This window comes from Salvelinus alpinus, chromosome 28 (genome assembly GCF_045679555.1).
Source record: "Salvelinus alpinus chromosome 28, SLU_Salpinus.1, whole genome shotgun sequence".
NCBI lineage: Eukaryota > Metazoa > Chordata > Actinopteri > Salmoniformes > Salmonidae > Salvelinus > Salvelinus alpinus.
Window position 1 is genome coordinate 31,921,584 of NC_092113.1, and position 26,951 is coordinate 31,948,534.

Genomic DNA, 26,951 nt, shown 5'->3' on the forward strand with positions numbered 1-26,951 from the left:
TCAAAGCCGTCAGAGGAAATTGAAAAACGTTGCAATGAGAGCTCTGGTGTCCTGCGATCTAAACTATTGAGTGTAACTTTCTCTTGGAGTATATTTTTTTGCATTTTAACGGAATGAACAGTTGTGGAATGAAAAAGAGAGGAGTTCAAATGGGCTGAAGCAACTGGATTATTTACCTAGTTTATTTCAATCTACATACTTCAAGATGAATAGCAGCAATAAATTGTCTCAGTCAAGTGCCATAAGAGCAGAGGTAAAACGGCATGAATCCGTTCAGAACACAATCAACAAACTGTTTAAGCAGTTTGAGAGGGTTGGTGATCAGCAGCTCCGCTCTGGCCTTAAGGTTTACCTCCACAGTATTCAAGGTAAGCTCTCCTCTCATTACAACATGGGCAAGCTGTGTTTCACTTCAAATTAGAATATTCCATTTTCAATTGCTGTGACCTATACCATGGTGTTACTGAACTGAACTTGTCATATAGCATTCACACATGATTTATGCAGTTTTATGTTATAAATGAGTTTCTAGCTATTCTCTCTCTTGTTTTCGATTAGCCAATGTGAGGTCTTTTTTATCCCATCTACTATAGTACAGTTGCTTAGTGGTCCAGTTTGTTTGTCCCTTGTGAGTGTATTAGAAACAACAACTGACTTCAGATCATGATAAGATCAACCTCTTGTAGCTTCCTGTGTTTGACTGAGGTGGGGACTCTTTCTTCCACACATCCTCTCTATCAGTTCAGTGACAACACTTCTAACTAACCTGTCTCTGTGGTCATTGCCATGGCAGCAGGTTTGTTCAACCCAGAACTCTGGGCTTCTAGCCTACTTCCTGTCTGTCTGCCACTCTTCTTATTCTTCTGTTGCTCTCAAAGCCACTTCCTCTCAGACCAGGACAGTTTCTCAGCACCATAGTTTGCATGTGAATTATGTCACTTTCGTCACTTCCTTCATCCGCCCTCCCACAGTTGTTTAGTTATTTTCTTGACTTCACAGAGACTCAATGTATTACTCTCATCATCATTCTCGTTGTTAGTCTCTGTTTATGTAATTTAATCTCATTCACTTGTAATTGGTTAAAGTAATTGGTTAACCATTGCTATGTGGATCATGAATGTATGATTTAATAAAGGAGAGCTATTCACTCTCCTGTTTGACTGATGAGGCAAAAGATACTCGAATAGTTGAGAGCCACTGGTGCTTTACTACTCTGTGTCTGCGTCCCAAATGGGACCCTATTTTCTTCATACTGCACATTTTATTATTATTTAACTAGGCAAGTCAGTTAAGAACACATTCTTATTCACAATGACGGCCTACCCCAGCAATTCCCAGACAGCCCAGGGACAATTGTGCACTGCCGTATTGGACTCCCAATCACGACCAGATGTGATACAGCCTGGAATCGAACCAAGAACTGTAGTGACACCTCTTGCACCGAGATGCATTGCCTTAGACTGCTGCACCACTCTGGAGCATTTGTCCCTTCTTGTCACGTTCGTCATAAGAGTGAGACCAAGGTGCAGCGTGGTATGCGTACATTCTCTTTAAATGAATGAACACTTAACAAAACCAACAGACAAACCGCTATACAAATAGTGCAGACATGCAACTAAACATAGACAATATCCCACAAACACAAAAGGGAAATGGCTGCCTAAATATGATCCCCAATCAGAGACAACGATAAACAGCTGCCTCTGATTGGGAACCATATCAGGCCACCATAGACATACAAATTCACCTAGATAACCCACCCAAGTCACCATCACGCCCCAACCAACACAGAGAAAAACAGCTTACTATGTTCAGGGCATGACACTTCTAGTATTTCTATTTCTTTCTATGGCCCTCCCACAACCACTCCCCCACCCATCCCCAACCAAAGGTGTCACCCCCTCAAAATGCTGTAAATATTTACACAAATAAGATAAGACCTGGAGGAAAAAATAAAGTGTGAAGGGCTATGGTCGAAAGTAGTGCAAATGTACAGGAAATAGGGTGCCATTTGGGACACAGACTATGTGTTGACACGTTTTGAGTAGATTTGTATGATCTGCCAGACCTCTGCATGGCCTTAGAGATATATGCCTAATATACATTCAAACATTTATTTTACATACAGTGCCTTCAGAAAGTATTCACACCCCTTGACTTTTTCCACATTTTGTTGTGTTACAGCCTGAATTAAAAATGTATTAAATTGAGATGTTGTGTCTCTGGCCTACACACAATACCCCATAATGTCAAAGTGGAATTATGTTTGTTGAAATTTTTACAAAGTAAATAAAAAAAAACTGAAATGTCTTGAGTCAATAAGTATTCAACTCCCTTGTTATGGCAAGCCTAAATAAGTTCAGGATTTAAAATGTGCTTAATAAGTCACATAATAAGTTGCATGGACTCACTCTGTGTGCAATAATAGTGTTTAATAACATGATTTAGAATGACAACTTCATCTCTGTACCTCACACATACAATTATCTGTAAGGTCGTTCAGTCGAGCAGTGAATCTCAAACACCAATTCAACCACAAAGACCAGGGAGGTTTTCCAATGCCTCGCAAAGAAGGGCACATATTGGTATATGGGTAAAAAAAAAAGCAGACATTGAATATCCCTTTGAGGATGGTGAAGTTGTTTACACTTTGGATGGTGTATCAACACACCCAGTCACTACAAAGACATAGGTGTCCTTCCTAGCTCAGTTGCCGGAGAGGAAGGAAATCGCTCAGGGATTTCACCATGAGGCCAATGGTGACTTTATAACAGTTACAAAGTTTAATGGTTGTGATAGGAGAAAACTGAGGATGGATCAGCAACATTGTAGTTACTCCACAATACAAATCTAAATGACAGAGTGAAAAAAAGGAAGCCTGTACAGAATAAAAATATTCCAAAACATGCCTCCTGTTTGCAATAAGGAACTAAAGTAAAACTGGAAAAAAAATGTGGCAAAGAAATTAACTTCATGTCCTGAATACAGAGTGTTACGTTTGGAGCAAATCCAACACAACACAGCACTGAGTACCACTCTTCATATTTTCAAGCTTGGAATTGGCTGCATCATGTTATGGCTATGCTTGTCATCTGCAATGAGTTTTTTTGTTGACAAAAATAAACGGAATAGAGCTAAGAACAGGCAAAGTCCTAGAGGAAATCCTGGTTCAGTCTGCTTTCCAACAGACACTGGGAGACAAATTCACCTTTCAGCAGGACAATAACCTAAAACACAAGGCCAAATATACACCGGAGTTGCTTACTAGGACGACATTGAATGTTCCTGAGTGGCTTAGATACAATGTTGACTTAAATCGGCTTGAAAATCTATGGAAATACTTGAAAATGTCTGTCTAGCAATGGCAGTGATCAACAACCAAGTTGACAGAGCTTGAAGAATTATTTAAAGAATAATGTGCAAATCCAGGTGTGCAAAGCTCTTAGAGACTTACCCAGAAAGACTCATAGCTGTAATCGCTGCCAAAGGTGATTATCATCTATTGACTCAGGGGTGTGATTACTTCTGTAAATTAGATATTTCGGTATTTCATTTTCAATACATTTGCAAAAATGTCAAAAAACATGTTTTCACTTCATCATTATGGGGAATTGTGTGTAGATGGGTGAGAAAAAATTATATTTAATCCATTTTGAATTCAGGCAGTAACACAACAAAATGTGAAATGAGTCAAAGGATATACTTTCTGAAGGCTCTGTAATTCAAAAGTTCAATGGCAGCCATGATCAAAGAATGTCCATCTCAGATGGATACCATTTGGGATGCTTACATAGTGTGGAGTACACTGGTGGAAAGAGGGGCGTTTCTGTTAGGAATTGAATGCTAGTGAGTCGAAAGAGTGGGGAGAAGAAGTGATGCTCCAGGGTGCAGAATGAAGCCATTTGAATTGGGATCTGTCACATACAGCAGCTCTGTTCACTGCAGCATGCCAAGAGAGTGGGAGGGTGGGAGATATATGTAGAGAAAACTAATTAAAGAGGACCAGGGATGGTTCACAGCAAAGATGAAATAATATGAACAATCACAGCCTGAACACTGCCCTCTGTCAGTGTCCATCTGACTCGCTCTCTCTCTGTCTCTCTCTCTCTTTCTTTCTCTGTCTCTCTCTCTATCTCTCTCACTCTCTCTCTTTCTTTCTCTCTGTGTGTGTGCACGTGTGTGAGAGACAGAGAGAGCGAGAGAGAAAAGAGATAGAGGGAGCACACACATCTCTGATATTTCTTGCCTTGGGCAACTGGATTCTTCCATCTCAAATCTGTGGGTGTCTATATCAGATTCATTAGATTTAGTCTCTCTCTCTCTCTCTCTCTCTCTCCCTCTCTCTATCTCTCTCACTCTCTCTCTTTCTTTCTCTGTGTGTGTGTGCACGTGTGTGAGAGACAGAGAGAGCGAGAGAGAAAAGAGAGAGAGGGAGCGCACACATCTCTGATATTTCTTGCCTTGGGCAACTGGATTCTTCCATCTCAAATCTGTGGGTGTCTATATCAGATTCATTAGATTAATCAAGAAACAGAACAGAAATATTCATAAACCTCTTGCACGTGAGTAATTCAACACAAAAAATAGGATTTTATATGGACACATGGCAGTTGTTCCTGTTTTAGATGTTCTGCAGGATGTTTACACATAAATTGACCTGCTCTCCAAAAATAACATGTTGCATTAGTCGCATTAATTCACTTCCTCTGTGTTTGAGACTGTAGTCATGTTGTTTCTTGGTTGCGTTTCCCCCCTGTAGCTGAAACGCTGTCAGAATCTTTTCTATTCCATGTGGTCTGAGATGTCTAGAGATGTCATGAGACTGAGATGTCTAGTGTATGTGAAGATTCTAAACATATACAACCCTCACAAAACTGTTCGTAGACAACAGGTTTTTACAAAGGAAACCCATAAAATGTGTGTAAAAAAAAAATGAAATGTGTTACTTTTCAGCCCTTTTTCCAGCTCACACTCTCAAACACATAGATCCCCTGAACGCAGCCCACCTTCCAGCTCACACTCTCAAACACATAGATCCCCTGAACGCAGCCCACCTTCCAGCTCACACTCTCAAACACATAGATCCCCTGAACGCAGCCCACCTTCCAGCCCACACTCTCAAACACATAGATCCCCTGAACGCAGCCCACCTTCCAGCTCACACTCTCAAACACATAGATCCCCTGAACGGAGCTCACTTTCCAGCCCACTTTCCAGCTCACACTCTCAAACACACAGATCCCCTGAACGGAGCTCACGCTCCAGATCCCAATCACCTGAATTCTGATCACCTGTTCACATACCTGTATGTTATTTACACACACAATTTAGTTCAGTTCTTTGCACCCTGTCATTGTGAGGTATTGTTTGTTTTTGTACACATTCTATTCAGAGCTCTGTTTATTTCCATATTAGTCCTCCTGTGTATCATAGATTTTGGCCGTCCTCACTATCGGCGCCTTTTTGACTATTCCCTGCCTGTACTTTTGCCTATCGGATTTCCTGTCATCAACATCTTGCCTGATCTCCCGGACTACGGTACTAGCCTTTTCCCTGCCTGTACTGTTGCCTATTTGGATGCAATGTGTATGACCTTCTGCCTGCCCCTGGACCCAGCTACCTGCCTCCTCCTGTGGTCCTTTACAAATAAACACCTGCTGCGCCCTGCAATTGAAACCAGCTCTCTGTCTCCCATTGTATTCATTACAAATACATGGGTTCATTATGACATAATATGGTTTACAGATTTAATAGTCCTTTCCTCTACACCTCATCACCTCCCTCTTTACAACAAGGAGAGAGCGTGAGAGCAAGAGCGAGAGAGAGGGTGATGAGGGGGGGAGGAGCAAGGAAGAGCTGGGACAGTGCGCAGTCTGCATGCTGAGAGGCAGAGAGGTAAAAAGAGAGAGAGGGGGGGGTGGGGAAGAAGAGAAACAGGGTTTTCCTTCTCTGTTTGGTTTGGCACTCACACAAGAAGGGGATCTAGAGGAGGGCTTGAGAAGATTCTCTCTCCGTATCCATACTCTCAGGTACCAGCTGTGCGACTGGGTTTTGTACTCATGTCGTACCTGTTGTCTGTATAGCACAAAGATTCAGAGCCAAAGATGTTCAGTGTTCATTGCAGAGGCTTGGCTCAGCCTCACAGACCGGTGGCTCTATTGACATGCACAATGCCTGACACGATTGAAGGACACAGGAACTGACGGAAAGAGGCGTGATGGTGGCCGGGCGCTGTGACTCGGTCATGCATCTCCAGATCTCTGCCTGCGATTGGATCCTAGTGGCTTTTTCATCCTGATCCACATCAAACCTAATCACTGTCCCGTCTGTCTCTCGCTCAGACCTTTCTCTGAGTAGAGGTTGCTGTCAGAACACATGGCTGAAGAGGATTACCCATAGTCTGAACTGCACTCTGTGAGGATATTTTCTGATACCGTACAAAGGTTTTTTTTTCAACATGGGAGTATTGAATCCTTCAGTATCCTTCAGATTTTCCTGACACTCTTGATCGACAGTTTCAGTGAAATGGGATTTTTTTCCTTCTGATTTGCGTTTTGCATAGAATATGGGACAGCAAGTTGACAGGAAGTAGAACACTATTGGAGATGGGGGAGCGGCAACACAACACAAATAAAATCAAGTTAATAATTGAAACCATATTATACAGTTGATTTATATACTCACTTTAATCCAGATGTTTTTACTGCAGGATGTTTTAACACAACTGGAACGCTACTGAATGGATTTCAGTCTCTTTTGATATTTGTGGCAGAAGATGGTACTTTTGTACATTGCAACAAAATGAATGGAAGTTTAATTGAAACACTGACAATGGATGACTGGAATCCTAAATCTAAAAGCAATGAAGAGGGAGAAGAGGGGAGTGAAGTAAAGGAATAAATACATCTTAGAGCAGGTATAGCAGTTCTGTTCTAATCCCTTGAGGAGATACTTCAGCTCTCCTTCTCTCTCTTCAGCTCCCTCTCTCTCTCCCTCTCTCTCTCTCTCTCTCTCTCTCTCTCTCTCTCTCTCTCTCTCTCTCTCTCTCTCTCTCTCTCTCTCTCTCTCTCTCTCTCTCTCTCACTTGTTCTCTCTTCAGCTCTCTCTCTCTCTCTCTCTCTCTCTCTCTCTCTCTCTCTCTCTCTCTCTCTCTCTCTCTCTCTCTCTCTCTCTCTCTCTCTCTCTCTCTCTCTCTCTCCCTCTCTCTCTCCCTCGCTCTCTCTCTCTCTCTCTCTCTCTCTCTCTCTCTCTCTCTCTCCCTCTCTCTCTCTCTCTCTCTCTCTCTCTCTCTCTCTCTCTCTCTCTCTCCCTCTCTCTCTCTCTCTCTCTCTCTCTCTCTCTCTCCCTCGCTCTCTCTCTCTCTCTCTCTCTCTCTCTCTCTCTCTCTCTCTCTCTCTCTCTCTCTCTCTCTCTCTCTCTCTCTCTCTCTCTCTCTCTCTCTCTCTCTCTCTCTCTCTCTCTCTCTCTCTTCCCTGCATTTCACATCACCAACCATCAGTCTGACATTCTTAACTGTATAAATACTAAATATGCCCTTTTTGGAGAAGTTAATCAAACTTCAGAAGCCCTTGTAGTTTCATCTGCCTCGGGCACATACCATGTATTTCAAGAACAACAACATGGAAACATGAATAATGTCTGTGGAGGTTAGTGACAAGCTGTTTCACTGGTATTGGCTTGCAGCTTAATTATTTGTTTGCAGTGCTTTTATGTTTTCTCAATATGAGTATGGGCCTGAAGTGTATAGTATACATCGCATATGTTCTGTGTCTAGTCATGTATGGTATGTGTTCTCTCTGGGCAAGAGCAGAATCAGCCTAGCAGGGTCTGGGGGGAAAGGTTTCCATCGCAACACGGGGGTGCTGTGTGTGTGTGAGAGAGAGAGACTTCTAATGTTCCCAGGAAGAATAGAAGGGTTCTTTGAATGTCCGTGACATTTTAACAATTACACTACATTATTGTCTTCATACAGTTCAGGGAGAGAGTCTGGATATTTAGCTTTATACAGAGTGATTTGTAGGCAGCTGTATCATGCTGTCTGATTGCTTTGGCAACATGTCTCATGTGGCCTGGCGCATAAAGAGCCCTTTGGCTTGAGTTGAATTCGTCTCTCTCTATGTTAGGGGAAGCTGCCTGTGAAAAATACAATTTTGTCATCTCTCTCTTTCTCTGGCCCTATTGTGTCTTCCCTCCTTGTGCATCTGTGTTGGCCTGCATCTTTCAGGAACTGACATCACTGAGTAGTAGACTGCTGGCACTGGTCCCACCACAGCAACACACAGAGTCACTCAGCTTCCTGCGGACACAGAGTGTCAAAGGGTGTGGGGGTGTGAGCATCCTATTGCATTGGGGGCATCTCTGGCCCAGCAGGGACAGTAACAGTGTTGGTGCTGTTCCATCCCTGACAGTGACAGTGTTGGTGCTGTTCCATCCCTGACAGTAACAGTGTTGGTGCTGTTCCATCCCTGACAGTAACAGTGTTGGTGCTGTTCCATCCCTGACAGTAACAGTGTTGGTGCTGTTCCATCCCTGACAGTAACAGTGTTGGTGCTGTTCCATCACTGACAGTAACAGTGTTGGTGCTGTTCCATCACTGACAGTAACAGTGTTGGTGCTGTTCCATCACTGACAGTAACAGTGTTGGTGCTGTTCCGTCCCTGACAGTAACAGTGTTGGTGCTGTTCCATCCCTGACAGTAACAGTGTTGGTGCTGTTCCATCCCTGACAGTAACAGTGTTGGTGCTGTTCCATCCCTGACAGTAACAGTGTTGGTGCTGTTCCATCCCTGACAGTAACAGTGTTGGTGCTGTTCCATCCCTGACAGTAACAGTGTTGGTGCTGTTCCATCCCTGACAGTAACAGTGTTGGTGCTGTTCCATCCCTGACAGTAACAGTGTTGGTGCTGTTCCATCCCTGACAGTGACAGTGTTGGGGCTGTTCCATCCCTGACAGTAACAGTGTTGGTGCTGTTCCATCCCTGACCGTGATGGTGTGTGTGTTCCACTGGGATTGCACAGAGCATTCTACTGCCTAGCGACACACAAAGCGAAGGGAGTCGTTGCCCCCCTGCATCAGACACTTTGATCCTTAGTAGAGCAGCTGCCTTTGAATGGCAGCTACATCATGTGAAGGATCTTCTCAGAGAACGACACAAAATATGTATGGCAGACCTCTTGGTGGTACAGTGGATAAACAGAGCATTGTACAAACTAGCCTAGTCCAGTAAACTCATTTATGTTGTCGTGAAAGGTTATTTTGATCAAGAGTGCCTGACTGCCACTCAACCAATTCACATAACAGTCATTTATCGCTAGTCCTTTCCAAGGCCATTCTGATTGTTGTTTCCCTTGAATTATCAAAATGATGATTCCCTCTGTCCCTTTCTCCCAAGCAGCGGCTTGTGCAAATAGTCAAGAGTGGACCTTGAGTCGATCCATCCCTGAGCTCCGTGTGGTAAGACAAAGCATCCTCATTAAAGATGAATTGAAAGAAAAGTTAGATAGAGCTTCATCTCTTTTCACACTCTATTCAGGGAAGCTACCATGAGTGAAGATGTGTGTGTGTGTGTGTGTGTGTACAGTAGGCTGTGTGTGTGTTTTCGAACTTCTTTAATCTGTGCAGGGGGTGCTGGGAAGTCTTCGGAGTGGCAGGTCAGCGCTGATAAACAGATACATAACAGGAAGTTACCTTCCACTAGAGAAGATTGAAGGTAAGCATGAAAAACACTTTTCTTGTCCTACCATTTTATCTTTCATAATGGCTCTCTGACACACAATAACTAACCTCTGCGCTGCTGTTCCATTGTCAGGGGGGAGGTATAAGAAGGAGGTATTGGTAGATGGACAGAGTCATCTATTGCTAATCAGAGAGGAGGCAGTTACTCCTGATGCACAGGTGTGTGTAAATGTACTAGTGTATTTGCTGGAGTGTGTGTACAGTGCATTCGGAAAGCATTCAGAACCCTTGAGCTATTCCACATTGTGTTACATTACAGCCTTATTCTAAAATGGATTAAATTGTTTTTTCCCCTCACCAATTTACACACAATACCGCATAATGACAAAGCAAAAACAGATTTTTAGATTTTTTTTCAATTGTATAAAAAAAAAACTGAAATATCACATTTCCATAAGTATTCAGACCCTTTACTCAGTACTTTGTTGAAACACCTTTGGCAGCGATTACAGCCTCGAGTCGTCTTGGGTATGACACTACAAGCTTGGCACACCTGTACTTGGGGAGTTTCTCCCATTCCTCTCTGCTGATCCTCTCAAGCTCTTTTCAGGTCGCTCCAGAGATGTTCGATCGGGTTCAAGTCCTGGCTCTGGCTGGGCCACTCAAGGACATTCAGAGACTTGTCCCGAAGCCACTCCTGCATTGTCTTGGCTGTGTGCTTCGGGTTGTTGTCCTGTTGTCCAATTCTGAGGTCCTGCACTCTGGAGCAGGTGCTCTGGAGCAAGTTTTCATCAAGGATCTCTCCGTACTTTGCTCCATTCATCTTTCCCTTGATCCTGACTAGTCTCCCAGTCCCCGCCACTGAAAAACATCCCCACAGCATGATGCTGCCACCACCATGCTTCACTGTAGGGATGGTGTCAGGTTTCCTCCAGACGTGATGCTTGGCATTCTGGCCAAAGAGTTCAATCTTGGTTTCATCAGACCAGAGAATCTTGTTTCTCATGGTCTGAGAGTACTTTAGGTGTCTTTTGGCAAACTCCAAGCAGGCTGTCGTGCCTTTTACTGAGGAGTGGCTTCCATCTGGCCACTCTAACATAATGGCCTGCTTTCCAGGTTAAATAAAGGTTCAATTAAAATAAAACAACTTGATTGGAGCCCACCTGTGGTAAATTCAATTTATTGGACATGATTTGGAAAGGCGCACACCTGTCTTTATAAGGTCACACGTTTGACAGTGCATGTCAGAGCAAAAACCAATCCATGAGTTCGAAGGAATTGTCCATAGAGCTCCAAGACAGGATTGTATCCAGGCACATATCTGGGGAAGGGTACAAAATTCTGCAGCATTTTAGGTCCCCAAGAACACAGTGGCCTCCATAATTCTTAAATGGAAGAAGTTTAGAACCCCGGCCAAACTGAGCAATCGGGGAAGAAGGGCCTTGGTCAGAGAGGATCTGATCAACGTGAACAGGATGCCCCTGAGCTCAATTTCCAGTCTCATAGCAAAGGATTTGAATACTTCTGTAAATAAGGTATTTCTGTTTTTTATTTTTTATACATTTGCAAAAATGTCTAAAAGCTTGTTTTCACTTTGTCGTTATGGTGTATTGTGTGTAGATTGATGAAGACATTTTTTTATTTAATATTTTTTAGAATAAGGCTGTAAGGGAAGTGGTCTGAATACTTTACGAATGCACTGTATACCTTGTTGCATTGTTGTTGATGTAGAATGATGTGTTGAGAAATAATTACAGAATTACAATCTCACTAACTCATCTTAATCCTTATCCTGACCCATCTTGCACTTGTCTCCCTCTCGCCTCTCGCTTCTCTTCCCTCTCCTACCAAATCTCTGTCTGTAGATCAGCAACTGGGTAGATGCAGTGGTCCTTGTGTTCAGTCTGGAGAATGAGGCCAGCTTCCAGGATGTCTACCAGCTGTACAGCCAGCTCAACACACATCGCAGCAGTGCTGACATCCCACTTGTTGTGGTTGGGACACAAGGTAAGGAACATGGAGGAATGAAAATGGATGGATATGTTCAGGGAAATGTAAGAGGGCAGATGGATAGCATCTACAGAACCATTAGTCTTGTTTTATATAATTAGATGGAAGAAAGTGAGCATATACTGTACAAGCTACTGTAGCCTATATGACTTCATCTCAGTGTCTGAAGCCCCACGGTCTCCGCTGTCCTCTTTCTATAGACAAAATCAGCAGTACCAACCCACGTGTGATTGAGGACATGCGTGCCCGGCAGCTATGTGTTGATGTGAGGCACTGTGTGTTCTATGAGACCTGTGCCACCTATGGGCTCAATGTAGACCGGGTTTTTCAGGAGGGTGAGTTAACTGAAGTTGAGCATTGGTGTCAGAGCTGGTGACCCAAAGGTACAGACACATTACCATTGTTTTAACACAATAAATCATTCCGGTCACACTATACACAAATGCTTCACAAATCATTTAAAAGAAATGTCATTCTACATAAAGGATTATATCACAAATCTATGTTGTTTGACCAGAGATGCACGGCTGTACTTACTTACCTAACACATACAATTCACATCCTGAAGTAATGAGCGATTAGTGCCATCTCACTAGTGCAGTATTTCTCTCTCCTCTCAGCTGCCCAGAAAATAGTCGCACAGAAGAAACAGTCTGCGTTCCTGGCCTCCTGCAAGTCTCTTCCTAACTCCCCCAGTCACTCTGGGGGCTCCACATCGGGGTCAGCATCCTTCCTTGGACAGGTAACATGCCTCACACTGTTTACATCTGTCTTTTTCCCAGGCTTATCTCTTCTGTGTTGTTGACAGAAAATCAATACTGTAGTGCAGTGGGACCCACAGGTGGATACCAGCTACAGTACTGAAGATCCTCCTATAGGCCTTAACCTTGAGCTGTGGCTAGATACATTGTTGTCACCCACAATAAAATCGAGGAGGGGACTGTGGATCTGTCTCTTACATTAGTACGATATTGACAAAACTTGGGTGAATGATGCATCTTGCCATAGAGAGCTGGCATTTATACAGTTACACTGATTGGCTAGATGGTTGTGCTATCACAACAGATTTATAATGCAAACATTGAAAGGTCACACCCCTCACCCAATTTGACCTAGTCATGAAATTCGGTACATAGGTCACTCTCCTCACAAGGACCACATTTGCCTCAGGGACCCATAAGGTCCACAATGATGGATTTTCCACCATTTCAAATTTTGTGAAAAACACATAAAAGGCTACTCTTTTGGCACCGAATGACCGATCTGCACAAATCTTGTTATGTGGTAAGTGGCAGCTATGGACAAAGATGTCTCAACGCAATATTTTCCAGACTAGCACCTAAAACATCATGGCCAATACTGACCAATAAACATTCACGAGGGCGTATTCTGGCACATAAAGGCAAATCAGTCAAGGATATTCGTATTGTAACAAAATTTGGTTCACATGTTACAAACACTGTGAAGATTCAACATATACAAGAACATTAATGTCGACCACACGATGGCGCTATAACAGGCACATGTTTATATCTCTTGATCTGTTTGACTCAGAGAGGAAATGTGGCACACATTGCTCAGGAATATGAGTCTGGCTAACCCACGTGATATCTCAGACACCACTGGTCCAATTTCGATTAAACTTGGGTGAATTATGCATCTTTCCATAGAGATCCGACATTTACTAAATTATACTGATTGGCCCAAGGCGGGAGTTTTTTGTTCATCTGGGGGCTTAAAAGAGGCCCTTGATGGATTCAAAGAATGGTTCAAAAAGTTTGGGAACCACAGATGTAGGATTTATTCTAGTAGATACCAAATGTATTCAGGAGGAAGAGCATGTTGTCTGGTCCGTTTGTCTAGTTTTCTCTGTTTCATCTCATTTGTCCTCACCCCATCCTCTCTCTGTATTCCTTGTGCCACTCTCCGTCTGCCCTCTTGTCCATCCCCCTGTCTGTCCCCCTGTCCCCCTGTCCTCCCTCTCCCTCTCAGGCCAGTAATGGAGGACTGAATAGTGGCTACCCCTCCTCTCTACCCTCCACCCCTGTGATCAGCCACAGAGAGCTGCGGGGTGGGGCAGGGGCGGTGGCAGCAGTAGAGGGGGCTGGCAGTATCACCTCCTCAGGGTCCATGAGAAACATCCCTCAACGGCGGACCTCTCTGTTCAAGGTCAGTTACTGTTCTCAGAATCTCTGGTGATCAAATTATTGGAATATTTCATCAACGGAACAATGTTCCAAAGAGCCATATAATTCAAACAAGCTGATTTCAAAACAGAGCTAAAATAAATGTACAGTTTAACATACAGTAATAGTCACACAGTTTCGCATCTGTCCTGTACACTTGTGTCAGTCCATATTTATACCTGTCACACTCTCATCTCTAACCCTATAATGTTGATACAACTTCTCTCAGAACCGTCGAGGCAGTGGCAGTGAAAAGAATGTTGACCCTAAAGGTGACGTGGGCAGTGGCCGGGCCATCGCTATCAAACAGGTCAGTGTGACACACACTGGATATTGTGTATAATGAATAGATTAGTTCCAGTTCTTCAGTCATGGAAGGGAACTTAATGACATTGAACCCATTGTTTGTAACAGAGTATCCTATGGAAGCGGAGTGGGAGCTCACTGAACAAAGAGTGGAAGAAGAAATATGTCACTCTGTCCAACAACGGCTCCCTGGTCTATCACTCCAGCCACAATGTAAGTCACACCACAATCAACCAGACCAACACCAGTAACATGATCTCATCTTAGTTATAAGATAACAAAAATATATACAATACCAGTCAAAAGTTTGGACACACCTACTCATTAGAGGGTTTTTCTTTCTTTTTATTATTTTCTACATTGTATAATAATAGTGACGACATCAAAACTATGAAATAACACACATGGAATCATGTAATAACCAAAAAAGTGTTAAACAAATCAAAATATATTTTAGATGTTAGATTCCTCAAAGTAGCCACCCTTTGCCTTGATGGCAGCTTTGCACACTCTTAGCATTCTCTCAACCAGCTTCATGAGGTAGTCACCTGGAATGCATATCAATTAACAGGTGTGCCTTGTTAAAAGTTAATTTGTGGAATTTCTTTCCTTCTTAATGCGTTTGAGCCAATCAGTTGTGTTGTGACATGGTAGAGGTGGTATACAGAAGATAGCCCTATTTGGTAAAATACCATGGCAAGAACAGTTCAAATAAGCAAAGAGAAATGACAGTCCATCATTACCTTAAAAACTTCTTGTCAATAGGGGGGCGCTGTTTTCACTTTGGAAAAAATCGTGCCCAATTTATACGGCCTCGTACTCTATTCTAGATCATACAATATGCATATTATTATTACTATTGGATAGAAAACACTCTCAAGTTTCTAAAACGGTTTGTATTATATCTGTGAGTAAAACAGAACTCATTTGGCAGCAAACTTCCATACAGGAATTGAAAAATCTGAAAACGAGGCTCTGTTTCAGGGCCTGCCTATTCAACTGGCTTTTATTTATCGATATGCATGCACTTCATACGCCTTCCACTAGATGTCAACAGGCAGTGGAAGGTGGAATGGGGTGTCTAGCTTGATCTGAGGTCGAATAAGAGCTTTTGGAGTGACAGGTCCGGTATTTTCTTTGTCCTCGAAGGCGCGCAGGGGAGCTCGACATTGTTTTCTGAAAAGCGTTCGGTATACACGGCGAATATCTCCGGCTCTGATTTTATTTGATACATATGATAATAACATCATAAAGTAGTTTTTTTCAACCGAGTTTTATCAGTTTATTCAACGTTTATTGGGACTTTTGGAGTTTTCCGTTCTTTGCGCCAAGAGAGGATGGGAATGTTAGCAGCCTTGGCTAGCATTGTGGCACGAATTCGACAGAAGAAATGGACATTCTAAAACCAAACAACGATTTATTCTGGACCAAGGACTCCTTGTACAACATTCTGATGGAAGCTCAGCAAAAGTAAGAAAACATTTATGATGTTATTTCGTATTTCTGTGGAATATGTAGAATCCAACAGGGCGGAGAATATGTGAGCGCTGTCTCACAATAATGTATTTTGTATGTTGTAGTAAAGTTATTTTAAAAAATCTAACACAGCGGTTGCATTAAGAACCAGTGTATCTTTCCTTTGCCATACAACAAGTATTTTTATGTAAAGTTTATGATGAGTTCTTTGGTCAGATTAGGTGAGTGTCCAAAATATCTCCGGACATTCTGGGAAAATGTTGCTACGTATTCACAATGTATAACCACGATTTGCAGCTGTAAATATGCAAATTTTCGAACAAAACATAAATGTATTGTATAACATGATGTTATAAGACTGTCATCTGATGAAGTTGTCCAAAGGTTAGTGATTCATTTTATATCTTTTGCTGGTTTTTGCGAAAGCTACCTTTGCGGTGAATAAATGCGTTTGTGTGTTTGGCTATTGTGGTAAGCTAATATAATTCTATATTGTGTTTTCGCTGTAAAACACTTAAAAAATCGGAAATATTGGCTGGATTCACAAGATGTTTATCTTTCATTTGCTGTACACCATGTATTTTTCATAAATGTTTTATGATGAGTATTTATGTATTTCACGTTGCTCTCTGTAATTATTCTGGCTGCTTTGGTGCTATTTTTGATGGTGGCTGCAATGTAAAACTATGATTTATTTACATTTTCGAACAAAACATAAATGTATTGTATAACATGTTATAAGACTGTCATCTGATGAAGTTGTTTCTTGGTTAGTGACTAATTTTATCTCTATTTTGTCGGTTTTGTGAAAGCTACCTATGCGGTGGAAACATGGTGAAAATATGCGGTTGTGTGTTTGGCTATTGTGGTTAGCTAATAGAAATACATATTGTGTTTTCGCTGTAAAACATTTTAAAAATCGGAAATGATGGCTGGATTCACAAGATGTTTATCTTTCATTTGCTGTATTGGACTTGTGATTTCATGAAAAATATATTATATGATATCCCTGTCCCGTTAGGCTAGGCTATGCAAGTCAGCTTTTTTGATGAGGAGGATCCCGGATCCGGGAGAGAGAAGCGGTAGAGGTTTTAAGACACGAAGGTCAGTCAATCCGGAACATTTCAAGAACTTTGAGAGTTTCTTCCAGTGCAGTCGCAAAAAACATCAAGCACTGTGATGAAACTGGCTCTAACGAGGACCGCCACAGGAAAGGAAGACCCAGAGTTACAGCAGAGGATAAGTTCATTAGAGTTACCAGCCTCAGATTGCAGCCCAAATAAATGCTTCACAGAGTTCAAGTAACAGACACATCTCAACATCAACTGTTCAGAGAAACCACTACTAAAGGACAGCAATAAGAAGAGGAGAATTGCTTGGGCCAAGAAACACGAGCAATGGACATTAGACCGGTGGAAATCTGTCCTTTGGTCTGATGAGTCCAAATTTCAGATCTTTGTGAGATGCAGAGTAGGTGAACGGATGATTTCCACATGTGTAGTCCCCACCGTGAAGCATGGAGGAGGAGGTGTGATGGTGTGGGGGTGCTTTGCTGGTGACACTGTGGGTGATTTATTTAGAATTCAAGGCACACTTAACCAGCATGGCTACCACAGCATTCTGTTGCGATACGCCATTCCATCTGGTTTACACTTAGTGGGACTATCATTTGTTTTTCAACAGGAAAATGACCCAACACACCTCCAGACTGTGTAAAGGCTATTTGACCAAGAAGGAAAGTGATGGAGTGCTGCGTCAGATGGCCTGGCCTCCACAATCACCTGACCTCAACCCAATTGAGATGGTTTAGGATGAGTTGGACCGCAGAGTGAAGGAAAAGCTGCCAACAAGTGCTCAGCATATGTGGGAACTCCTTCAAGGCTGTTGGAAAAGCATTCCAGGTGAAGCTGGTTGAGAGAATGCCAAGCATGTGCAAGGCTGTCATCAAGGAAATGTGGCTAATGTAAGGGGTGCGTACTGGCGGCAGAGAAGTCAGACGCAGGAGAGCAAAAACTGTGTTTCCAACGGTGCAATTTAATAATAAAAACCCACCGGAAACCAGAACAATCAATAAATGGGTACAAAACCCGACGCACACCAGACATAACGTGCACAAGCACTTACAATAAACAATGCAGAACGTCGCACGAACAAGGAGAGGGACCGACTTCGGAGGAAGTCAGACAGCTACTTTGAAGAATCTTACAATCTAAAATAGATTTTGATTTGTTTAACACTTTTTTGGTTACTACATGATTCCATATGTGTATTTCTTAGTTTTGATGTCTTCACTATAATTCTACAATGTAGAAAATAGTTAAAAATGAAGAAAAACCCTTGAATGGGTAGATGTGTCCAAACTTTTGACTAGTACTGTATATATATATTTTTTTATGATGTTAAATTAGTTGAAATCTATTTTGATGTGAGAATTCACTGTGTTGAGAACTGTAATACACAGTAAAATTGCAATATTTCGGAAAAAAACTACATTTAATTTCCAGTCTAGTGAAATTTAGCAAATCATCCTAGTTTAACAGGTATGATCTTGGTGGTTTCAGGACTATATACAGAATTCTCACGCTAAAGAGATCGACCTACTGCGTGTCACAGTGAAGGTTCCAGGGAAACGCCCACCAAGGGCAGTCCCCCCTTATGGGCCCTCCCCTGGCCTGAACGGTGTGGCCAAGGATGCTGCACCCACAGAGAGCGCCAGTGCCCCATTGTTGCCACCAAGCCTTGTGCCTGTTGAAGAACAGCCTGGTGCGTTGTCTTCTCCCGGAGATAGAGGAGTAAAACGTTGTCCATCAACACTGTCCAGCAAGTCACATAGTGCTGGTATGTCAGAAATGTAATAATAATAGGTTTCTAATATACAGTATGTCAATGTGGGCTTTGGAGCATGATAGTACCAGAGCTGCAAGTTCCCTCAACACATAACAAACAGTGTTTTATGCATCTTTGTACCCCAATGTCAGATGCTATTGAAGGAGCAACCAGTCCCCCTTTTGGAAAAGATGGTCAATCCTCTCCAATGATGGACAAAAGGAAGAAAACAAGGAAGAAGAGTATGAACCAGAAAGGCGACACAGCCATTGGACAGGCTGAAGGTGAGCTCTGGGCCTCCTACTGTACATCTCTACCAGATTATTCTGCACTCTTTATATAAATCTATTTTGCTGTTATTTTCCTTAATCTCCTGCTAATCGGGGCTAAACTGTTGTCCTGCAGCCAAGCACAAAATGTGGAAATTAAAAAGCTTTGGTACCTTGAGAAACATTAACAAGACAGGTAACAACAAGGAACAGTGAGGAGCTGACTGGCTCACTGAATCTACATTTACATTTACATTTAAGTCATTTAGCAGACGCTCTTATCCAGAGCGACTTACAAGTTGGTGCATTCACCTTATGATGTCCAGTGGAACAACCACTTTACAATAGTGCATCTAACTCTAAGGGGGGGGGGGGGGGGGGTTAGAAGGATTACTTTATCCTATCCTAGGTATTCCTTAAAGAGGTGGGGTTTCAGGTGTCTCCGGAAGGTGGTGATTGATTCCGCTGACCTGGCGTCGTGGGGGAGTTTGTTCCACCATTGGGGTGCCAGAGCAGCGAACAGTTTTGACTGGGCTGAGCGGGAGCTGTACTTCCTCAGAGGTAGGGAGGCGAGCAGGCCAGAGGTGGATGAACGCAGTGCCCTTGTTTGGGTGTAGGGCCTGATCAGAGCCTGAAGGTACGGAGGTGCCGTTCCCCTCACAGCTCCGTAGGCAAGCACCATGGTCTTGTAGCGGATGCGAGCTTCAACTGGAAGCCAGTGGAGAGAGCGGAGGAGCGGGGTGACGTGAGAGAACTTGGGAAGGTTGAACACCAGACGGGCTGCGGCGTTCTGGATGAGTTGTAGGGGTTTAATCGCACAGGCAGGGAGCCCAGCCAACAGCGAGTTGCAGTAATCCAGACGGGAGATGACAAGTGCCTGGATTAGGACCTGCGCCGCTTCCTGTGTGAGGCAGGGTCGTACTCTGCGAATGTTGTAGAGCATGAACCTACAGGAACGGGTCACCGCCTTGATGTTGGTTGAGAACGACAGGGTGTTGTCCAGGATCACGCCAAGGTTCTTAGCGCTCTGGGAGGAGGACACAATGGAGTTGTCAACCGTGATGGCAAGATCATGGAACGGGCAGTCCTTCCCCGGGAGGAAGAGCAGCTCCGTCTTGCCGAGGTTCAGCTTGAGGTGGTGATCCGTCATCCACACTGATATGTCTGCCAGACATGCAGAGATGCGATTCGCCACCTGGTTATCAGAAGGGGGAAAGGAGAAGATTAATTGTGTGTCGTCTGCATAGCAATGATAGGAGAGACCATGTGAGGATATGACAGAGCCAAGTGACTTGGTGTATAGCGAGAATAGGAGAGGGCCTAGAACAGAGCCCTGGGGGACACCAGTGGTGAGAGCACGTGGTGCGGAGACAGATTCTCGCCACGCCACCTGGTAGGAGCGACCTGTCAGGTAGGACGCAATCCAAGCGTGGGCCGCGCCGGAGATGCCCAACTCGGAGAGGGTGGAGAGGAGGATCTGATGGTTCACAGTATCAAAGGCAGCCGATAGGTCTAGAAGGATGAGAGCAGAGGAGAGAGAGTTAGCTTTAGCAGTGCGGAGCGCCTCCGTGACACAGAGAAGAGCAGTCTCAGTTGAATGACTAGTCTTGAAACCTGACTGATTTGGATCAAGAAGGTCATTCTGAGAGAGATAGCAGGAGAGCTGGCCAAGGACGGCACGTTCAAGAGTTTTGGAGAGAAAAGAAAGAAGGGATACTGGTCTGTAGTTGTTGACATCAGAGGGATCGAGTGTAGGTTTTTTCAGAAGGGGTGCAACTCTCGCTCTCTTGAAGGCGGAAGGGACGTAGCCAGCGGTCAAGGATGAGTTGATGAGCGAGGTGAGGTAGGGGAGAAGGTCTCCGGAAATGGTCTGGAGAAGAGAGGAGGGGATAGGGTCAAGCGGGCAGGTTGTTGGGCGGCCGGCCGTCACAAGACGCGAGATTTCATCTGGAGAGAGAGGGGAGAAAGAGGTCAAAGCACAGGGTAGGGCAGTGTGAGCAGAACCAGCGGTGTCGTTTGACTTAGCAAACGATGATCGGATGTCGTCGACCTTCTTTTCAAAATGGTTGACGAAGTCATCCGCAGAGAGGGAGGAGGGGGGAGGGGGAGGAGGATTCAGGAGGGAGGAGAAGGTGGCAAAGAGCTTCCTAGGGTTAGAGGCAGATGCTTGGAATTTAGAGTGGTAGAAAGTGGCTTTAGCAGCAGAGACAGAAGAGGAGAATGTAGAGAGGAGGGAGTGAAAGGATGCCAGGTCCGCAGGGAGGCGAGTTTTCCTCCATTTCCGCTCGGCTGCCCGGAGCCCTGTTCTGTGAGCTCGCAATGAGTCGTCGAGCCACGGAGCAGGAGGGGAGGACCGAGCCGGCCTGGAGGATAGGGGACATAGAGAGTCAAAGGATGCAGAAAGGGAGGAGAGGAGGGTTGAGGAGGCAGAATCAGGAGATAGGTTGGAGAAGGTTTGAGCAGAGGGAAGAGATGATAGGATGGAAGAGGAGAGAGTAGCGGGGGAGAGAGAGAGAAGGTTGGGACGGCGCGATACCATCCGAGTAGGGGCAGTGTGGGAAGTGTTAGATGAGAGCGAGAGGGAAAAGGATACAAGGTAGTGGTCAGAGACTTGGAGGGGAGTTGCAATGAGATTAGTGGAAGAACAGCATCTAGTAAAGATGAGGTCAAGCGTATTGCCTGCCTTGTGAGTAGGGGGGGAAGGTGAGAGGGTGAGGTCAAAAGAGGAGAGGAGTGGAAAGAAGGAGGCAGAGAGGAATGAGTCAAAGGTAGACGTGGGGAGGTTAAAGTCACCCAGAACTGTGAGAGGTGAGCCATCCTCAGGAAAGGAGCTTATCAAGGCGTCAAGCTCATTGATGAACTCTCCAAGGGAACCTGGGGGGCGATAAATGATAAGGATGTTAAGCTTGAAAGGGCTGGTAACTGTGACAGCATGGAATTCAAAGGAGGCGATAGACAGATGGGTCAGGGGAGAAAGAGAGAATGTCCACTTGGGGGAGATGAGGATCCCAGTGCCACCACCCCGCTGACCAGAAGCTCTCGGGGTGTGCGAGAACACGTGAGCAGACGAGGAGAGAGCGGTAGGAGTAGCAGTGTTATCTGTGGTAATCCATGTTTCCGTCAGTGCCAAGAAGTCGAGGGACTGGAGGGAAGCATAGGCTGAGATGAACTCTGCCTTGTTGGCCGCAGATCGGCAGTTCCAGAGGCTGCCGGAGACCTGGAACTCCACGTGGGTCGTGCGCGCTGGGACCACCAGGCAGCGGCCACGCGGTGTGAAGCGTTTGTGTGGTCTGTGCAGAGAGGAGAGAAGAGGGATAGACAGACACATAGTTGACAGGCTACAGAAGAGGCTACGCTAATGCAAAGGAGATTGGAATGACAAGTGGACTACACGTCTCGAATGTTCAGAAAGTTAAACTTACGTTGCAAGAAATCTTATTGACTAAAATGATACAGTGCTGCTGAAGTAGGCTAGCTAGCAGTGGCTGCGTTGTTGACTTAGTTTGAAAGTGTAGCTGGCTAGGTAGCCTCGGTAACTGGCTAGGTAACCTAGACAATCTACCTGTGTTTTATGCCTGTTTGTCTGTTTGTCTCTCTACCTAGCAAGTGTATTACACATTTTGGATTGACCTGTGATTTGTAAGGTTTGTTGTTGGTTTTCGTTACTTTCTTTCTCTCAATCACCCTTTTTCAACTTTTTGCATCATGCACAATGTCTGCCTGCTCGGTGTCCTTTTTTTAAATGATCAGCGAACATCTCATGGTGATGAAGTGAGTCTGTGTTTATGCTGGTTACATGTGCTTTTTGTGTATGTACTGTAAAGAAGTGTTAACCAGGATTTGAATTTACTAAGTGGGGCAGACTAATGGTATTACATTTTCCCATTTTCCCTTGCCAACGTGTCTTTGTAGATGAGGAGAATACTGGCTTCATCATCGTGTCCAGCACAGGGCAGACGTGGCACTTTGAGGCCCAGAGTCTGGAGGACAGAGATGCCTGGGTGACGGCCATAGAGAGCCAGATACTGGCCAGCCTGCAATCCTGTGAGAGCCTCAGGAACAAGGCAAGGAACTGACTGGGCAGCACCCTGGGATGTGTGGAAATATGTACTGTTTAAAAATAGTATTCAAAGATGATTTCTTATAATAGACTATACAAATGGAAATAGTTTAAATAGTTTTGAATGTTTTATAGTACATAACATGTGTATATGTTCCCTGTGGAACCCTACTGGGGAGTGAAGATAATGCTGATTGGCTGTGTACTGACAGGCGTTGCGGTCCAAGTTGCTGATTCCTTAGAGACGTATTCAGTCACAATGCACATCCACTTCATACTTGTGGAATGTCAACTATGTGTTCTTTCATAGGCACGGAGGAGCAGCCAGAGTGAGGCGGTTGCCATACAGGCCATTCGCAATGCCAAGGGCAACAGCTTCTGTGTGGACTGTGGAGCACCAAGTGGGTTTCTAGACTTGACCTCCTCTCTCACTCTTTATATATCTCTCTAACTCTCTAGTTAAAAACGTATTCTATTCAATGTCCATGCATGTGCAAAGAGTTCATTATTATACTATCTACCAGATACGGCCATTCATTTTTTTCGGTATTAATGAAAAAGGAGTCATTAGTGCAAAATGATTGATTACGTTAGAAGCAGCCTTTCTTTTACTCAATCCCTTACTCTCGATCTCAATCCCTTACTCTCGATCTCAATCCCTCTGCTCTGGTTTGGATGTCCTCTCCAGACCCCACGTGGGCCAGCCTCAACCTGGGTGCGTTGATCTGCATCGAGTGTTCAGGGATCCACCGTAATCTGGGGACACACCTGTCCCGCGTCCGCTCTCTGGACCTGGATGACTGGCCCAGGGAGCTGACACAGGTCCTGACTGCCATTGGCAACCACTTGGCCAATAGCATCTGGGAATGCCACACCCAGGGCAGACACAAACCCACACCCAACGCCACACGGTGAGGGTCCTGGTTCAGTATAATAGATAGGAAACATCTGGATGCTTTATTTATGGTCACCTGTTTCGTGAGAGTTCAAAAGAAAAGCCAATATTTTTGTCCAATGAAGACCATTATTTGACTAGAATAAGATTTAAATAGTTGAATCCAAGAATGAGTTGCAGACGATCAAATCAAATCAAAGTTTATTTGTCACGTGCGCCGAATACAACAGTGAAATGCTTACTTACAGGCTCTAACCAATAGTGAAAAAAAAGTATTAGGTGAACAATAGGTGAGTAAAGAAATAAAAACAACAGTGAAAAATAACAGTAGCGAGGCTACATACAGACACCGGTTAGTCGGGCTGATTGAGGTAGTATGTACATGTAGATATGGTTAAAGTGACTATGCATATATGATGAATAGAGAGTAGTAGTAGCGTAAAAGAGGGGTTGGGGGGGCACACAGTGCAAATAGTCCGCGTAGCCATTAGATTACCTGTTCAGGAGTCTTATGGCTTGGGGGTAAAAACTGTTGAGAAGCCTTTTTGTCCTAGACTTGGCACTCCGGTACCGCTTGCCATGCGGTAGTAGAGAGAACAGTCTATGACAGGGGTGGCTGGAGTCTTTGACAATTTTTAGGGCCTTCTTCTGACACCGCCTGGTGTAGAGGTCCTGGATGGCAGGCAACTTAGTCCCAGTGATGTACTGTGCCGTAATCACTACCCTCTGTAGTGCCTTGCGGTTGGAGGCTGAGCAATTGCCGTACCAGACAGTGATGCAACCAGTCAGGATGTCCTCGATGTTGCAGCTGTAGAACCTTTTGAGGATCTCAGGACCCATGCCAAATCTTTTTAGTTTTCTGAGGGGGAATAGGTTTTGTCATGCCCTCGTCACGACTGTCTTGGTGTGTTTGGACCATTCTAGTTTGTTGGTGATGTGGACACCAAGGAACTTGAAGCTCTCAACCTGCTCCACTACAGCCCCGTTGATGAGAATGGGGGCGTGCTCGGTCCTCCTTTTCCTGTAGTCCACAATCATCTCCTTAGTCTTGGTTACGTTGAGGGATATGTTGTTATTCTGGCACCACCCGGCCAGGTCTCTGACCTCCTCCCTATAGGCTGTCTCTTCGTTGTTCAGGCCTACCACTGTTGTGTCGTCTGCAAACTTAATGATGGTGTTGGAGTTGTGCCTGGCCACTCAGTCGTGGGTGAACAGGGAGTACAGGAGGGGACTGAGCACGCACCCCTGGGGATCTCCTGTGTTGAGGATCAGCGTGGCAGATGTGTTGCTACCTACCCTCACCACCTGGGGTTGGCCCGCCAGGAAGTCCAGGATCCAGTTGCAGAGGGAGGTGTTTAGTCCCAGGATCCTTAGCTTAGTGATGAGCTTTGAGGGCACTATGGTGTTGAACGCTGAGCTGTAGTCAATGAATAGCATTCTGACATAGGTGTTCCTTTTGTCCAAGTGGGAAAAGACAGTGTGGAGTGCAATAGAGATTGCATCATCTGTGGATCTGTTTGGGCGGTATGAAAATTGGAGTGGGTCTAGGGTTTCTGGGATAATGTTGTTGATGTGAGCCATTACCAGCCTTTCAAAGAACTTCATGGCTACGGACGTGAGTGCTACGGGTCTGTGGTCATTTAGGCAGGTTGCCTTCGTGTTCTTGGGCACAGGGACTATGGTGGTATTACAGACTCAATCAGGGACATGACACTGACATGACACAATCAGGGACACTTCACTGACATTTTCTGAAGACACCTGCCAGTTGGTCAGCACATGACCGGAGCACACGTCCTGGAAGATACTGTATGTTGCCACAGAGATCTCTCTCTTGATCCATGAGCAGTTGCCATGGTAACTCACCTGTATGTTTGTGTCTCTCTCACAGAGAGGAGAGAGAATCATGGATCCGTGCAAAATACGAGCAGCGTGTGTTTGTGGCACCCCTGCCTGCTCTAAGCCCCACAGGCCCAGGGGACACTGCGATGTCTGTGTGTCTGCTGTCCGCGGTGACAGAGAGGGATTTGCCCAGGCTCCTACTGCTCCTGGCCCACATCAACAAGGATCAGATCAACACTGCCCTGGCCAACGGAGGAACACCCTCACAGCCACAGCCTCACACCTCCCTGCACGCTGCCTGTCAGCTGGGTGATGTGGTAATGACACAGCTGCTAGTCTGGGTAAGGCCCTGGTCTGGACAAATTATTTGTTGATGATGATCTTCCCCAAGCACTGGACACAAATTGTTAGCCTTTAGCCCAAGTCAAGTGGTGTCACATGAAATTAATTCACCTATTCTCAATTATTATATTTTGGGGTAATTTTATACCGAATGTAAATGGTGAATTGCTGAATCTCTCCCTCCCTGCAGTATGGAAGTGATGTGAAGGCCAGGGATCCTCAGGGCCGGACAGCCATGACCATGGCTAGAAAAACTGGGAGCAAAGAGTGTGCTGACATCCTCCTGCAACATGGCTGCCCTAACGAGGTCTCCCCCAATTGACACACGGGTGTCTCCCGTAGACCTAGCACTGCCAGCCTCAGCAGCCTGGGTCATACCAATTCCAAGAAGAGGGTTTCGTATCTTTAACGCCATGGTAGCACACAAAGGCTGGTGAAAAAAAGCTTCTATGGATGTGGTTTTGAAAGTGAGGAAGGCAACAAGAATACAAAGAAAGTACTCCACTTACAAAAGTAAAACCCAGAAAGAGAACATATCAAGCAACTAAAAAAGCCATATTCATTCAATTTTTAAAGGCAAATATATTGCTGAAATTGTCAATGGTTGTCTGTTTACAAATACAAACAAATGAGAAAATATGTGGGTTAAATCTGTAATAAACTATATCTGTTTAGATAATACATTTGCCTGTTTTACAATATTGAGAAGTCATACTGACATACAATGACCGATTATAATGATTTTGTAATATATACTGTACTTTTATGTAATTCTGCCTGCTGGAACATCTAAGACTTGTTTGTAGCCATGCAGGGTAACACTTACAATTCAACAAAATTGACTGCAATTGTTTTCTTTGATTTCCAGAGTACTTTATCAATAGACCATAGGATTTTATCAGACTGTATACTTTCAACCATTTTCTGTTTGTTATTTGTTACAATGTATCTATTTGTCATCTATTTTTCTCACTGTTTCTATTTGAAACGTTTATGAACTGTAAGTAAATAAAATATCGCCAAAAGTAAACGTTTGTTTTTATGGCCCTCTGGCTCCTGTGTGC

At 44.3% G+C, this 26,951-nt stretch overlaps 1 protein-coding gene across 2 annotated transcripts; it reads left to right on the forward strand.

Annotated features, from left to right (window-relative positions):
• LOC139557703 (arf-GAP with GTPase, ANK repeat and PH domain-containing protein 2-like) lies at positions 1–26,917 on the forward strand. Of its 2 annotated transcripts, none has more exons than XM_071372801.1 (17): positions 1–368; positions 9,392–9,453; positions 9,622–9,709; positions 9,809–9,894; positions 11,541–11,682; positions 11,886–12,020; positions 12,306–12,427; positions 13,678–13,854; positions 14,101–14,181; positions 14,286–14,390; positions 18,215–18,491; positions 18,632–18,763; positions 22,661–22,812; positions 23,119–23,209; positions 23,497–23,719; positions 25,595–25,886; positions 26,078–26,917. In XM_071372801.1, exons 1-17 carry the CDS (start codon positions 206–208, stop codon positions 26,207–26,209), a joined length of 2,460 nt encoding a protein of 819 aa, XP_071228902.1. In that variant the 5' UTR covers positions 1–205; the 3' UTR covers positions 26,210–26,917. The 2 variants fall into 2 exon arrangements, with proteins under 2 accessions (XP_071228902.1, XP_071228903.1); XM_071372802.1 differs by having other exon boundaries at positions 9,395–9,453.
• Positions 26,918–26,951: the final 34 nt, after the last annotated feature.